Source organism: Oryctolagus cuniculus, chromosome 3, assembly GCF_964237555.1.
Source record: "Oryctolagus cuniculus chromosome 3, mOryCun1.1, whole genome shotgun sequence".
NCBI classification, from domain to species: Eukaryota; Metazoa; Chordata; class Mammalia; order Lagomorpha; family Leporidae; genus Oryctolagus; species Oryctolagus cuniculus.
Window position 1 is genome coordinate 141,333,328 of NC_091434.1, and position 16,728 is coordinate 141,350,055.

A 16,728-nucleotide genomic window follows, 5' to 3' on the forward strand; every position below is an offset into this window, starting at 1 on the left:
CCAGGCCAAAGAGGACAGGAGCCAGGAACTCCATCCAGGTCTCCCATATGGATGGCAGTGGCTCAAGTATTTGAGCCGTCATCTGCTGCCTCCAAGATGCATTATCAGTAGCTGGATGGGAAACAGAGCAGCTGGGGCTTGAACTGGTGGGATGGGATGCAGGCATCCTAAGTGGTGGCTTAACCTTGTGTACCATGATGCTAACCCCAGTGTTCTGAATTTTGGCTCCTCCAGTAGGTGTGTGGTGGTATCTCATTGCTGTTTGAATTTGCATTCCCCTGATGACACAGTGCAGCCATATATCTTTTTGGTGAGGTTTCTTAAAAATCTTTGGTTCACTTTTTTTTTTTTTTAAAGCTTCATGTGTTTCTTTGAAAGGCAGAGTTACAGAGAGGCAGAAGGACAGAGAGAGAGAGCGAGCGAGCCAGTGAGAGAGGGAAGATCTGTCTGCTTGTTTACTTTCCAAATGGCTTCCCCGGCTGGAGCTGGACCAATCTGAAGCCAGGAACCAGGAGCTTCTTCCAGGTCTCCTAGGAGGGTTTAGGGGCCCAGGCACCTGGGCCATCTCCCACTGCTTTCCCAGGCAATAGCAGAGAGCTGGATCAGAAGTGGAGCAGCTGGGACTCAAACCGGAGCCCATATGGCATGCTGGCACTGCAGGTGGCAGTTTTACCTGCTATGCCACAGTGCTGGCCCCCTTTGGTCCATTTTTTAATTGGGCTATTTTCTTATTGTTGAGTGTTAAGAATCCCTTTTAGTGCAAACTGCTGAAATCTGTACTTAATATAGAGTTGGTCTTCTGTATATAAAGATAATTAAAAATGATTCTTCATGAAGAATGGGATGGGAGAGGGAGTGGAAGGTGGGAAGCAAGTAGGGGTGGGAAGGCTTGTATGGAGGGGAAGAACCACTATTTTCCTAAAGCTGTACCTTTGAAATTTGTATTCATTAAATAAAAGTTTTATAAAAAAAGAATCCCTTTTATCTTTTGGATAGAAGTCCTTTATTATGTGTATCTTTCGGAAATAGAATCTACCAGTACTTGGTTTGTCTTTCCATTCTCTTGATGTATCTCTCTCTCTCTCTCTCTTTTTTTTTTTTGACAGGCAGAGTGGACAGTGAGAGAGAGAGAGACAGAGAAAGGTCTTCCTTTGCTGTTGGTTCACCCTCCAATGGCCGCCGCTGCCGGCGCGCTGCGCTGACCCGATGGCAGGAGCCAGGTGCTTCTCCTGGTCTCCCATGGGGTGCAGGGCCCAAGCACTTGGGCCATCCTCCACTGCCCTCCCGGGCCACAGCAGAGAGCTGGCCTGGAAGAGGAGCAACCAGGACAGAATCCGGCACCCTGACTGGGACTAGAACCCGGTGTGCAGACACTGAAGGCGGAGGATTAGCCTAGTGAGCTGTGGCGCCGGCCACTAGGTGTTTGTTTTTAAGTACTTCTGTATAAAGTCTTTTCCTGATGCTTAGGCACAAGTCTCACTGGGAAGTTTGGGACTGAGAGGAAATGGACAACACAGGTTGTGACTTGTGTTGAGAGCACAGAGAGTGTCAGATACTGAAAAAACCTAAGTCAAATTCTCTCCTGTAAAATGGGCATATTGAACCTGTGGTCATTTGATCAGATAATGGTATGTCATATATATGCCATATATAATATATGTGTGTATATATGATAGTTCATATTTCTATCTGAGGCCAAAATGTCAAAATAGCCTAAAATATTTTCTTGCTTTTAATCTTTGATATTTTATTGTCTATTTAAAATATGCTATTTAATATTTGCAAATGTAATTCTTAGTCCAGATATGTTTATTGTAGAAACAACTAAGCATGCAAGCCTGACTAGATTTTGACTTTTGAAGGAAATAAATGTAACATGTGTCTCATCTTTGTGATATTTTTTATTTTCCAAAGATAGTTAATAGAACTGGCTTTAATTCCAGCAGTCTTGAGTGTATCAAAGATAAAAGTCATTCTCAGAGATGTTCTAGCTTTTCCCCTTTTTCCTCCCCAGCTCCTCTACTGGTGTGTCTGGAAGGACACACATTTCTGGCAAGAAGTTTGGTTTTTCTGACTTTCGGGTTAAAGATAAACATTGGCTGATCTTCTGGGCTGTTTGGCTGACTAGAAATGACAGTTATGTTTGTAATCCTTTTGTCAATAAAAGCTTTAGAAGATTAACTTTATCTTAAAAAGCTTAAAAGGCAGAGCCTGGGCAAGCAGATTTGCATTTCAGAATCTCTCCTCTTTGCCGGAGCAGGACACTTGTTTGGGTTTTGAGAAGAGAGGGGAATGGTTACTAAATGAGAAGAGCTCAGCTACTTCAAGTTGAATATCTTCCCCATACAACTAGGCATTAAGTCAGAGCTAAATTGGGCTGAGGATTCGGGAGGCCACAGCTGATAGTAAATCTTGTTTACTTTAGAAAAACCCAAGAAACCCAAGTTTCTAAAAAAATACTTTATCCAAATAGTCAAGTGATAAACATACTTGTTCAAATATATATACATCAAGATTTTCATTCTTTTGGCTACTGTAAAATAAATTTATGTTTTTTATCTCATGAACTTTGTTGAACAGAAGGAAAGTCCAGGGTCAAGTTAAGAGTCACTGTCATGTGAGAAATTGATAGGAGAGGAGAATCTAGGTGTTCATTCCATCATGGACAAGTGTGCGTCCCTGAGAAGGTATCAACACCGCTACAGAGAGGGGGCACTTCTTCATCTTTCAAAAATGTACTTTGCTGGAGATGTTAGCAACTCCGTCAGACTCAGATGGTCTGGATTGGTTCCTGCTTTGAAGTGAAATGTATTTCCAATTAGATCCTTGGGGATGAGACTAATTAAACCTCCAGCTTGCCTCTAAAAATTAAACCAGAGAACAACGTGGGCCCTGTCTCTAAATCAGATTTAATTTCCTTGTTTCATCCCAGAATCCTCTTACCCACAGTACAGTCCTCCTGTCTCTTACTGAGGCCACACCAAACTTTCTCCACCATCAAATCTTGGCTGTTTCACACCCCACGTCCTGAACAGTCCACATTGAGGCTCATGAACAATAAATGGATTTGTTCTGCCTGCTAACACTTCAACTTGAACAGCTGCGTTTAATGCCGCACAGTGAGTAAGGTAGGAATCTGCACTGAGAACCAGGATCTGAGTCTCCACCTCTGACTCAGATCACTGGTGGAATGGGCAGAGTGGCTGGAACCTCCCCATCCAGTCAGTTCCTGAACCACAGCCTCCTGTGATCCACCCAGCCTCCCACTCTTGGTTTCCTATGCACGTTGGTATAGATTTAAATGTCTTGGGCCAAAGACCTCCTCTTGCCCACTGCTCTCAGGGGGGCTCCTGGAGGGAGAGGTTTACCTTTCCTGATACCTGCTCCTCTTTGGGGCTCTGATTCTGCAACTTCTGGTGCCAGGCAGCCACGGCCAACAGTCACCTTTAGAGCACCCTGCTTCCCTGCCTAGTAGAAAGGACTCAGGCAGACCTGAGTGCCAGCCCTGCCACCTGCCAGCTCTGTGGCTTTGTTGAAGTTACCTCAACCCCGAACCTTAGATTCCGCACCTGTGAAAGGCAGGTCATATAACCTATCCTAGGGCGATTGTGTGAGAAGTAGAGGGGAAACGTAGGGAGCTCTCAGCACAGTGTTTGGTGTGTAGTAGGCACTTAAAGTGTGCTCAGTACTGTTTGTCTTAAATCATCTTCCATGCTTTAGGAGCATCAGGTAAGACCAGTTGCTAAACTTTATATGAGCACCTTGATACAAGAAGTGAAAAATTTTCGGCACAGTGTAGAAAGGGTATCTGTGTAAAAATCAATGACAAAGGATGTGTATGTGATCCTATTAACTCTATTTTCTTCCTATGTAGAATACAACTGACTACCTAAATGCAAGCTGGTGGAGTACGGAGTTTAGATTCTCCACGTATTTCCTCTTTTTCTCATGATTTGTTTCTTTAAGCTGATTTTAACCTGCAAACTCAAGCCTCGGGGCTTCTGTTAGCTACCTCTCCCCCAAAACTGCATCTGATATTATTTCCTTTCTTAAAGCTTGATCCTGGATCCTAATTTTATCCTTTGCTCTATGCGCCTTGATATATTAGCTTAGCAGAAAGGGCTCAGCCCCTTCCCCTGTGACAGGCAGCTTCCTTGTCCAAACTCTGCTCAGAGAAAAACAATACTGTTTCCATGTTCACTAGTGTTTATAACTCTTTTTTTTAAAGATTTATTTTATTTATTTGAAAGAGTTACAGAGAGAGGTAGAGACAGAGAGAAAAGTCTTCCATCTGCTGGTCCACTCCTCAGATGGCTGCAATGGCTGGAGCTACGCCGATCTGAAGCCAGGAGCCAGGAGCTTCTTCTGGGTCTTCCATGCAGGTGCATGGGCCCAAGCACTTGGGCCATCTTGTACGGCTTTCCCAGGCCACAGCAGAGAGCTGGATGGGAAGAGGAGCAGCTGGGACTAGAACTGCACCACAGCACCAGCCCCTGTAACTTTTTTCATTAAAGATTTATTTATTTATTTGAAAGGCAGATTTAACAGAGAGGCAGAGAGAGAGAGAGAGAGGTCTTCCATCTGCTGGTCACTTCCCAAATGGCTGCAATGGCTGGAGCTGGGCTGATTTGTAGCCAGAAGCCAGGAGCCTCCTCCAGGTCTCTCATGTGAGCACAGGTGCCCAAGCACTTGGGTCATCTTCTATATCTTTCCCAGGCCATAGTAGAGAGCTGGATCAGAAGTAGTGCAGCCTGGATTCGAACCGTTGCCCATAAGATATGTTGCCACTGCAGGCAGCAGCTTTACCCACTATGCCACACTGCCAGCCCTGTAGGCTGGCCAGCACTGTGGTACAGCGGGTTAAAGCCCTGGCCTGAATGTTGGCATCCCATATGTGTGCCGGTTCTAGTCCCGGCTGCTCCTCTTCCGATCCAGCTCTCTGCTATGGCCTGGGAAATCAGTGGAAGATGACCCAAGTGCTTGGGCCACTGCACCTGCATGGGAGACCCAGAAGAAGCTCCTGGCTCCTGGCTTTGGATCGACGCAGCTCTGGCTGTTGCAGCCATCTGGGGAGTGAACCAGCGCATAGAAGATCTCTCTCTCTCTCTCTCTCTCTCTCTCTCTCTCTCTCTCTCTCTTCCTCTCTCTGTGACTCTTTCAAATAAATAAAATAAATCTTAAAAAAAAAGAAAAAAATCTCTTCAAGGGTGGTGATTCATACCACCTACATCTGCTTCTTAGAGGCACCATTGTTTGACCAGATTCCAATGTAATTTTTTTTTTTTTTGGAGGCAGACAGACAAAAAGCTCCTGTGTGCTATTTTACTCCCAAATGAATGCCTTCCATGGCAAGGGCTGGGATGGGAGGAAACCAAGAACCAGGAACTCAATCCAGGTCTCTCACATGGATGGTAGGGACTTACCTACATGAGCCATCACCTGCTGCCTTCTAGTGCTCATTAGCAGGAAGCTGGAATTGGGAGTGGAGCCATAGCTCAAACCCAGGCACTCTGATAGAGAATTGGGAATTCTACCCAGTAGCCTACGTATGAGGCCAGACACCTACCCCCATTGTAATTCCCATATTCTCTACTTACTGCTTCTACAATTCTCCTTCAGGTCTAGCTTGACAGGATGTAATGTGTGTTTGTTTTTTGGCAAGGGTCAGTGAAGAACGGTTGAGAATCTGGATTTGCCAGGACCTCATCTGAGAATGGACAGTTATCAGAAATTACCACGTATTTAATGCATAGGCTGACTCATGGAAAAAAAAAAAAGTTGGCGCGGGGTGGGGGACAAGGAACAGAAGGAAAGAATGACATTTAATTATGGACAAGTACTTGTGTCTCCATTTTGATCCTCTTTAGGTTTGTACACATAGTCAAACATACAAGTGAACCAAGTATTTTTAAATTTTATTTTCAAAAAGCAACAAAACCATTTATATAGGACTTGATGAGATCCTAATGCCATGATTAGGACCCAGCTCCTGCAGGCTGCCAGTGTGGAATCCTGGATGGCCCGAAGCTCCTTTCAGAGGGACAGGCAAGCAGAACGGGAGCACTCGCTGATAACCACCACTGTCCCAACAACAGCCATGACCATCAGACTGAAAGAAAGCTCCCTGTAGCTGGGTAGCCCTGCATAAACAGGCAACACAGTTCATCCACATGTGAACGGATGGCTCTCTAACACCAGCATAGCAAATACACAACTGTTCTAAGCAGAACTATTTCTGTGTCATCCCACTATAGTGATTCTTACACTATGCTTCTTGGCCACGTGGTCCCTGTGTATTTTCTCCCACTCGTCATCTTCTGCGTCCTGGTCGAATGTCTCAGGATAGGCCGGTAGCTTGTCTTTGGGGCATTCCTCGTAGTAACTCTGGACGTATTTTCCCACAAACCATCCTTTGTATTCTTCGGGTGTTTTGCACTCCAGGCCATTGTATAGGACGTTGTAGTGGTGCTTTAACCAGTAGTAGAGGTAGTGGATGTTGTAGTCACATCTCCAAGGGTTGTCCCCGAGCCACAAGAGTTTCAAAAAATACAAGTCTTCTAATACTCCATAGTCAAAGTTTTGCAGGTTGTTGTTAGATAAATCTAACTCTTCTAAGTGTGTGAGCCCTAAAAAAGCAGCTAGAAAACAAAATATTAAACTAATGAGTCATCGCATTAATGCAGCTGTGTATCCTAAGATAATTAATGCAGGGTGTGTCATAAAAGGTTGAATTCTCCCTGATATTTTTCCCTCTTTCCCTTTTCTCAGAGTATTTTTTAAATATTTATTTACTTATTAATAAAGACTTATTGAATTAAGATTTGTTTATTTATTTCTGTTACACAGAGAGAAGGAGAGGCGCAGAGAGAGAGAGAGATCTGCCATTTGTGGGTTCATGCCCCACATGGCTGCAACAGCTGGGGCTAGGCTAGGGCACAGCCAGGAGCTGGCAGCTTTTTCTGGTTATCTCATGTGGGTGCAGGGGCCCAAGCACTTGGGCCATCTTCTGCTGCTTTTTCCAGGCCATTAGCAGGGAGCTGGATCGGAAGTGGAGCAGCTGGGACACAAACTGGTGGCCATATGGGATGCCGGTGCTACAGGCTGTGGCTTTAGCCGCTGCACCACAATACCAGCCCCCAGAGCAATTTCTTTGGAAAACTTGTAATTAGAAGTATTTTCTCCTCTCTTTGAAGTGCCTTATTTCCATTTTGAGGATCAGACAGGGTCCTTGTCACCTTTATGACCCATGAATGTCTTTATGAAGGATCTGAGAACCATCTCTTAGAAATGGAGACATCAAGAGAGATGTCTTATCCTTAAGTTTCTGTGAACAGGTAGAAGCCTAATTTGGTAGGGCTTTGCTTGCTGTTGCAAAACTAACTCTTGTCCTGAAGATATCAGGGTACTTCAAAAAGTTGTGGAACATGGGACTAAAAGATAATTTGATTTTGGGGCCGGGGCTGTGGCGCAGTAGGTAAATCTTCTGCCTGCGGTGCCGGCATCCCATATAGGCGCCAGGTTCTAGTCCCGGTTGCTCCTCTTCCAGTCCAGCTCTCTGTTGTGGCCTGGGAGGGCAGTGGGGGATGGCCCAGGTGCTTGGGCCCCTGCACCCGCATGGGAGACCAAGAAGAAGCACCTGGATCCTGGCTTCGGATCAGCACAACTCCATCCGTAGCAGCAACTTGGGAGTGAACCAATGGAAGGAAGACCTCTCTCTCTTTCTCTCCCTCTCACTGTCTGTAACTCTACCTCTTAAATAAATAAATAAAAATCTTAAAAAAAGATAATTTGATTCTGGTGCAAAGCAAAATTTATATCCATGCATAGTTTTTTGATAATATTCATTTCTCTTAGAATTTTTGAAAACCCTTTGAATGCATGGATTTCAAACATGTTTTGTACCAAAACAAGCCTGTCTCTCAATTCTTAAGTTCTATCAACTTTTGAAGTGCTTATGTTTTTCCCCAGATAAAGGCAATTAGTGGACACAGAGGGTTCCCCTGTGATCAGTTAGGATGGACTAGGGGTAATAATATGCATTGTCAAGTCCTGTGAGGGCTGGTGATCATGTATGCTAAAAACATGTGTGAAATGGGTGGTATCTTCTTGGCTGTCTAAGTGGGCCAAGTTCCCTTTTGTCTTTGCTGTCTCAGGGGTTTGCCTGTGGTTTGTATCACATTCTAGTCCAACATTCACTCACGAATCAAAATGTTTTCTTTCTCTGCTACCCCTGTGGAGAGGTCTCCTGGACTGGAAAAGATTTTGTTTTTATTTCCCCACCGTATATGTGTCTAAATGTAAAATTCTGAAGTGTGTTTTTACTCAAACCTTTCTCCTTGATTAGATTGGCTAGGATACAATATTTTATGGGAAAAATAAGTTTTAAGTTAGCCCTTAAAAATGTATTTCAGGATCACGGGCATTTTTTTTTTAATAATACTGGAAAGATGCTGCAAAAAAGAAGCATAAATTAGGAAACTATTTCACTCTTTCAATTGTAAGACTTAAAGTGCATGGGGGAAAAAAGGACAAGAAAAATGTGCCTGGTGATTGATGATTTGACAGCTCCCCAGGATATCCTTGTAAACTCTGAAGATATCTAGAAAACAACCCTCTTTTTTTAGGGGGGTGGGAAGGATTCTATTTCTGTAGCATCCAAAAACCGCGATTTTTACCAGTGTTTTGAAAACATCTGGTTGTGTTTTGGCAAAAAGTGGTAGCTATCAACTTTGGATCCATATGTATTTCATTTTGCTGGAGGGTGGAGATTTAGAGCAAATATCAAAGACACAACACAAAATAAAATAACAAAAAGCCCCTTTCCCTTCTCAGAGCTAAGAAATATACACCAAGATTATCCCTACTTTAGTTGATATGAACAGACCAGATATTACAGAATTTATGGGCCAATCCTGATTTAAAATACTTTGTTTCTGCTTCAGTCATTGGCTTATTACAGTTTTAAACTAGCCTTGTGACATCATATCTGTATTTTGAATTTGGAAAATATGACATGAAATCAATATTATTAATGATTTTCATTTCATCTGTTTTCATACAAAATCCATAATTGCCTGTAAAAAGAATACTTTCCGTTTGATGCAAAGCTAAGACTTGGGGTGAGGGACCAAGGGTTAGCCTCTGTGATAATATTTCTGAAGACCTTGTATTTTTTTTCTATTTGCTAACATTCTGAGTCAATGATTTCACAAATTGACTTTTCCTAAAACAAGTAGCCCGTCCCATTGAAAGCATGTGTAGACATTCCTAGATTTTATTTTGAAGCTGGTATAGCTGTTACTTAAGCCATACGCATCCAGGCACTTGGGAAAGGTGATTTTCATCTGTTGCTTACAGGAGGTCAACCCCCGAGTAGGTGTCTTCCTTCCACTTCCCACAGCAGTGCCTGGCATTTTACAGACTATTCAGGCCTTATAAAATCCGGCAACTCTCGCTGCCTCTGTGTACTTAGCAGCCTAACTCGTTAGAGTGAGTCTGCGTTGGCAGGGGTTCATCTCAAAGACCCTGACATCTAGAAAGTCTTCTTTTTAAAAACTTCTTTATGTCAGTTTGCCTTGATGAAGTGCTGACTTGCTTTTCGGTTCCAGAAGACCCAGCAAGAAAAAGTGCTTGGTGGTTGTGCAGTGCTCGGTGTCTGTCTGTTAATGGAGAACATGCCTTCCCCGGGCTTGAACTGAACAAGGAGGAGTGACAGGAGGAGGGCACCACTGCATGAACAACAGTTAGTGTTGTGTGTCTGTGAGGAGGACGCATTGGGAGCACAGTTGAGAGGCCTTCAGGATAGTCCAAGGAGGGAGCAGGAATCCTCACAATTACAGGAATTCCATAATTGTAAAGGAGGGAATTTCAAAATATGTAAAAGAGGGAAACACAGCAGGGGGAGGACATGGGTTTAGGAAAACAAACCCATTTTGCCTTACTATCAACTTCTCTACAGTTTTCTCTCACTTTCTCTAGTTTTCTTTACATAGTATATTTCTTTTTTCTTTTCTTTTTTCTTTTTTCTTTTTTTTTGACAGGCAGTGTGGACAGTGAGAGAGAGAGACAGAGAGAAAGGTCTTCCTTTTGCCGTTGGTTCACCCTCCAATGGCCGCTGCGGCCGGCGCACCACGCCGATCCAAAGGCAGAAGCCAGGTTCTTCTTCTGGTCTCCCATGGGGTGCAGGGCCCAAGCACTTGGGCCATCCTCCACTGCACACCCAGTCCACAGCAGAGAGCTGGCCTGGAAGAGGGGCAACCGGGACAGAATCCGGTGCCCTGACTGGGACTAGAACCTGGTGTGCCGGCGCCGCAAGGAGGAGGATTAGCCTAGTGAGCCGCGGCACCGGCCTTACATAGTATATTTCTTTTGTAATGAAAACACTGTTAGTGTAGGCATTGTGGCACAGCAGATTTTTTTGTTTAAGATTCATTTATTATATATTTGAAAGGCAGTTACAGAAAAAGGGAGGAGGAGAAGGAGAAGGGGAGAGAGAAGAAGAGGGATAAGAGGGGAGAGAGAGGGAGAACGAGTGAGCTTCTGCCTGCTGGTTCATTCCCCAAATGGCTGCAATGGCCAGGGCTATGCCAGGCTGAAGCCAGAAGCCTGGAATGCCATCCAGGTCTCCTACACTGCTTTCCCAAGTACATTAGCAGGGGACTGGATCAGAAATGGATGCCAGCATTGCAGATGGTGGCTTCACCGGAGGCATCAGTATGCTGGCCCCAGGCACAGCAGATTAAGCCACCACTAGGGACGCCCGTGCTGCATATCAGTGCTGGTTCGAGTCCCAGCTCCTCTGCCCTTCTGATCCAGCTCTCTGCTAATTTGCCTGAGAAGCGGCAGATGAGGCCCAAGTAACTGAGCCCTTGCCACCCATGTGGGAGACCTGATGGAGTTCCTGGCTCCTGGGTTCAGTCTGGCCCCACCCCTTCTGTTGCAGGCATTTGGGGGAGTGAACCAGCAGATGCAGATGGAAGATATCTCTAGCATTCTGCCTTTTAAGTAAATATAGAAATCTTTAGAACACTGTTGCACTGCTATTTACTACTTTAATACATTGTATTTATTTTATATATAAGAAAGGGAGAGAGAGAGAGAGAGAGAGAGAGAGAGAGAATCTCCTCCACGGATTCATTCCCTAAATTCCCACTATAGTTGGGGCTGCAACAGGCTAAAGTTGGGATCTGGGAATGCCATCCAGGTCTCCCCACATGGGTAACAGGGACCCAAGTGTCTGAGCCATCACCTGCTGCCTCCCAGGGTGCACAGTGGCAGGAAGCTGGAATCAGGAGTGCAGTCAGGCCTTGAACTCAGGCACTGTGATAGTCCAAATGATGTCTTAATAGCTGTGCTGAACTCCTGCCTCATGCTGATACTTTCAATAGTTGGTGAACTACAGTTTTGGACAACAGTCAGAAGGCAGTTAGATGTTTGCCCAGGGACCTTTGGCATGGCATGCTTGTCCTGCAGGTCATTAGTTCTCACGGGGCAAGACAGGGTCTCCACCTCCAGCTTCTTCACCTTGTGGTCTGGCTTTGGGGAAACTGGCTGCCGGTGCCTGGCCTAAACACTAATGTAATGATGGCTCACTTGGGGAAGGGTGGCTGTACTTTCTTTCTTTCTTTTTTTTTTTTTAAGATTTATTTTATTTATTGAAAGGCAGAGCAACAGAGAGAGAGGAAGAGACAGACAGAGAAAGAGATCTTCCAGTCCCTGGTTCACTCCTCAAATGTCTGCAATGGCTGGGGCAGGGCCAGGCCGAAACCAGGAATGAGGAACTCCATCCGGGTCTCTCACGTGGATGGCAGGGTCCATTTGCTGTTGCCTTTTTTTTTGGTGGGGGGGGGGGGCAGGCAGACTACACAGTGAGAGAGAGAGAAAGGTCTTCCTTCTGTTGGTTCACTCCCCTAATGGCCGCTACGGCCGGTGCTGCGTCGATCCGGAGCCAGGAGCCGGGTGCTTCCTCCTGGTCTCCCATGCGGGTGCAGGGACCCAAGCACTTGGGCCATCCTCACTGCCTTCCCGGGTCACAGCAGAGAGCTGGACTGGAAGAGGAGCAGCTGGGACTAGTACCCGGCGCCCCGACTGGGACTAGAACCTGGGGTGCCGGCGCCGCAGGTGGAGGATTAGCCAAGTGAGCCCCGTGGCGCCAGCCCATCTGCTGTTGCTTTCCCAGACATGGTAGCAGGAAGCTGGAACAGAAGTGGAGCAGCCAGGACTTGAACCAGCGTTCCAATATGGGAGGTCGGCATTGCAGGCAGTGGCAGGGCCACAGCAGCAGTCCCATCTGTAGTATTCTTATTAATTGTGAAATGACATTGCCTTTGACTTCACAATGCAAAGACGCACCCAAGTTTGCACTGTACAAACAGGCCATAGTGTAAGTATTGCCCACTGCTGTTCCTTTGGGAAATTTTAAAAAAATATTATTTCCCAATATTTAAAAAAGATGTTAATTCTAAAGTGTGCCTGTGTGGCTCCACAACATCATTCTCAATTTTCACTTCTCTCTGGTGAAAATCACCGTGTTCTACCAATAGTACTGCATTACAATTAATAAAAGCAGGAGAAACAACCGTTCCCAAAATATTCATAGCACTACATTGCATTATTGATAGCATTAATCATTTTTTAAGATTTTTCAAACTGGAGTAACAACACGAAGGCACGGCTATTACATATGTTGCAAATCTGATCCACATAACAATAATTCTCAGTTCTTTCCAGATTTAGCCAGATTCAGTGTGTTGATTACTTAACTGACCAAGCTCTTTTTTTTTTTTTCCCCCAGAGGCTTTGCTTAACAAATGGAGAAGAGGTTTGAACGGTGGAAAAACAGTTTATCTTGATCTAGGATTAGGCTTAATTTGCCTGGCTCTGGTTTGAGCACATTTTGTCTTCATTTATGAGCTCAGTGCTTACCAGTTTATTTCAAATGTAAACAAATTGGGGCTTTTGCAAAGAAAGATGCCAAATGTGAATTTCCCTTTAATAATCACTACATGCTTAGTGTATTATTGCTCACTTGCCACATATTCTTATTTTTAAAACTATATTTTACAAAACATTTACTATTTGGGATGATTTGGGAGACACTGCTTAGTATCCCATACTAAGAACATTGTCACAAATGTTTCTCTCAAGTGCCAAAAAGTCCTAATTTAGGTGTTATATGCAATTAAAATTCATACTTTTTATCATTTAGCTTAGTTTAGTTTTTTAAAAATTAAGTTATATCAGGTCTTCAAAGAAGGAGGTACCTTTCTCTGAAGGGAGGAGAGAACCTCCACTTTGACTATGACCTTGTCTAAACAAGATAAGAATCGGAGAACTCAGAGGGCTTCCATAGCCTTGGAAACTCATGACTGGAGCATAGGGAGATTACTGATGCCATAGACAGGAGTGTCAATTGGTAAAGTCAACAACAGGAGTCACTGTGCACTTACTCCTCATGTAGGATCTCTGTCCTTAATGTGCTATGCATTGAGATTTAATGCTATAACGAGTACTCAAACAATATATTTCACTTTGTGTTTCTATGGGGGTGCAAACTGTTGAAATCTTTACTTAATGCATACTAAACTGATCCTCTGTTAAAAAAAAAAAAAGGAAAGAAACTATCAACTCCCAACTTGACTCTCACTGGGATTAAACATGACAATAGGTCTGATCTGATTTCATCATCATTAAAAAAAATCATCTATTATTTTTCACTTTATGTTTCTGTGTGGGAGCAAACTGTTGAAATCCTTACTTAATGTATACTAAGCTGATCTTCTGTATATTAAGATAATCGAAAATGAATCTTGATGTGAATGGAAGGGGAGAGGGAGTGGGAAAGGGGAGGGTTGTGGGTGGGAGGGACGGTATGGGGGGGAAGCCATTGTAATCCATTATTCGTACTTTGGAAACTTATATTCATTAAATAAAAAAAAATTAAAAAAAATTAAGTTATATTCACTATAAATTTTAACATAGGGAAAAAAATCACAGAGACTGTATGTGAATGGTTGCCCCAAGGCACTGGGCAGAGTGGGAAAGTCTTAGAGCGTGAAGGGTAGTGTGGACTCCCCATCTCTGCCCAGAAAGGCAGATCAGCTACCTGGGAGAACTCGCCCTAACTGTGGAGATGCTGCAGTTGCGAGTATACCCCTCAGAGTGTCAGCCGAGATGCAGCAGCCAACCTCGCTCTTCCTGGGCCGTGCGTTCATACATCTAACTCTGCTCGCTCTGACTGCTCTGGTCAGTTCTTTCACCACCTGTGATGCCGGCCTCTATCAGTCACTTCCCATGACAAATACCTGTCACCCATTTCACTGAGCGGTACGTACCAGGATCTATGAATTCAATGCCGTTGCTGCTGAGGTTTAATTTCTTTAGCTCATGCACATCTTCAAATTCCTTGGGTCGAAGCTGTTTGATTTTGTTGTATGACAAGTCGAGTTTAACGATGTCGGGAGGGATGTTGTTTGGAACTTTCTTTAGCTCTGGAAAAAATTAATAATATTTAAATTATGGTGCCTTTCTTGCCCCTGTTCTCTTCAATACTGTAAACCTTTATGTTGTTGAAGGACCAGTTGTTAAAGGTAAAGGAGGAAGGCGTATCCCCAAGCCAAAGAAAACTGGTATGAGCAAAACCTTAGCATGTGCTCAATTCCATCAAAGCCCAGCGCCTCCAGAGCATCACGCCCAGAGGAGGGGCGGTCACTCCTTGCTGAGCTGTGCTAAGGAGCTCCCTGGAGGCAGGGTAGCCAATCAGAGGAAGACCAGCAGGTAGTGCAGCTACATTGGCTGAGTCAGTAGATTAAGCTCAGGGACTCAGTCCTGGCCAGCCATTACAAACACCTGGGCAGTTTTTTTTTTTTTTTTGTAATAGAAGTTGATGACACACACACACACACAAACACACACCGCAAACTAAACATGCATGTACCCTCCCATGCTCTTCCCACTCCTTTAGGAGTCTTCCTGATTCATGACTGCTTTTTTTGTTTTATCTTCTCCTTAGGCTCCTTTGACAACAAACAAACTCAAGTCTGTCCACCCTGAAAACAAACACAAAACTCTTGACCCTGAGGACCTCCAGCTGTTACCGTCCTTCTCCTTTCCCTGGATGCTAAAATCCAAGAAAGCGCAGTCCTGATCGCTGTGCCTAGTTCCTCGTCACCCGCTCACTCCCCTTAGTCTGGGCTCCACCACTCCCTGACTTTCCCTGCTGTAGCTGGAATTGGGCTCCTCCGGAAGAGCAGTCACAGTAGCAGTACCGCTCCTCTTCCAATAAAACAGAAACAGCCCTAAAAGAGGAAGCCAGGCTATTACTTACTTATTTATTTGAAAGATTTATTTATTTATTTCAAAGTCTGAGTTACAGACAAAGAGAGAGGGAGAGTTCTTCCATCCATTGGCTCATTCCTCAAGTAGCCACAACAGCCAGGGCTGGGCCAAGCCCAAGCCAGGAGCCACGAGCTTTATCCAGGTCTCCCACATGGGTGTCAGGGGCCCAAATACTTGTGCCATCTTCAGCTGCTGTCCCAGGCATACTAACAGTGGAAATGGAGCAGCCAGGACAAGAACCGGTGCCATTTGGCTGGCTTTCCTTGCTATGCCACAACGCTTGCCCCTGATTTATTTATTTTTAAAAACTGCCTTTTTAAATCTGCCTTTTATTGATTTGAGAGGCAGAGACAGAGAGCATGTGCTCCCACCTGCTGTTTCACTCCTCAGATGCCTGCGATGGGCTGGGCTGAGTCTGGTGACCTGCTTCTTACCCAAAGACTGCAGCAATACAATAGGATGTTGCCTCTGTGATGAGGTTACAAGACATTGTGACTTTCATCTTGCTACAGCTCTCTCTTTGGCTGGCTTTGATGAAGCAAAATGCCATGTTTGAGAGGCCCACATGGCGAGGAATTAAAGGTGGCCTCAGCCAACAGCCAACAGGGAACTAAGGCCTCAGTCCCATAGTCCTTGAGTGGCTGAATCCTGCCAACAATGCTACCACCTTGAAAGGGAGTCCTTTCCCAGCTGAGCCTTCAGATGAACTCACAGCCCTGAGCGCTCATCAACACTTTGATTGCACCCTTGTGAGCGGTGTAGGGCAAAGGCCCCAGCTGAGAGAAAGCTGGTTTTCTGGCCCACAGATAATAAACGTGTGTTGTTTTAAGCTGCTAAATTTTGGAGGTTGTTTGTTGTGTGGCAATAGATGACTAATGCATGCTAAGTAATAAGAGCCCATTAAGTTTGTTGAGTGTAATGATTCAGATATATGAGACCTCTTACAATAAAAGTGCTTTGAGAATTTGGGCTGATCTTATTTCTGTCTTCTGACAAGACATTGGTCTGTGTGACCTAGAATTGTGTCTGCCAACACACTGAAAGGAGAAAGGTTTTAAGATTTGAATTTATTATAATGTTGCAACAATGAGAGAATCCTGCATTTAAAAATGCCAAGAATAACTGGAGAGCTGTACTCTTCTTGGGCACTACAAGGAGTTGGAGGTTCTAGCAACATGTAAAAACCAGTTAACTGAAGTTTGAGGACAGATAGAAGAAATAATTTCTGGACATTATGAGTTTGAGTGATTATTGAGAACAGCTGTGGCATCTTTTATTTAGAATGCTTTGAAAAGTAGGATGAGTTGTATTTCCCAATACCCAGGGCCCCACCTCTTCTCACTGTTGCTGCTTTGATCCAAGCCACCATCACCTCTTGTCTGGATTGTTTCC

The 16,728-nt window shown here is 44.4% G+C and overlaps 2 protein-coding genes across 9 annotated transcripts in view; one reads left to right on the forward strand and one right to left on the reverse strand.

Annotated features, from left to right (window-relative positions):
- FBXL13 (F-box and leucine rich repeat protein 13) overlaps window positions 1–16,728 on the forward strand; it is a 252,385-nt gene that overhangs the window by 96,559 nt on the left and 139,098 nt on the right. The window lies entirely within an intron of this gene.
- Window positions 5,899–16,728, reverse strand: part of LRRC17 (leucine rich repeat containing 17) — a 44,377-nt gene continuing 33,547 nt past the window's right edge. The window contains exons 3-4 of one of the 2 annotated variants that reach the window (XM_002712022.5): window positions 14,334–14,489; window positions 5,899–6,638 (exon numbers count right to left, since the gene is read on the reverse strand). In XM_002712022.5, the coding sequence (XP_002712068.2) occupies window positions 6,241–6,638; window positions 14,334–14,489 (554 nt within the window). In that variant the 3' untranslated portion in view covers window positions 5,899–6,240. Of the gene's footprint in view, window positions 6,639–10,412; window positions 12,195–14,333; window positions 14,490–16,728 lie in introns of those variants that run through there. The other variant, XM_051848880.2, reaches the window with a different exon arrangement.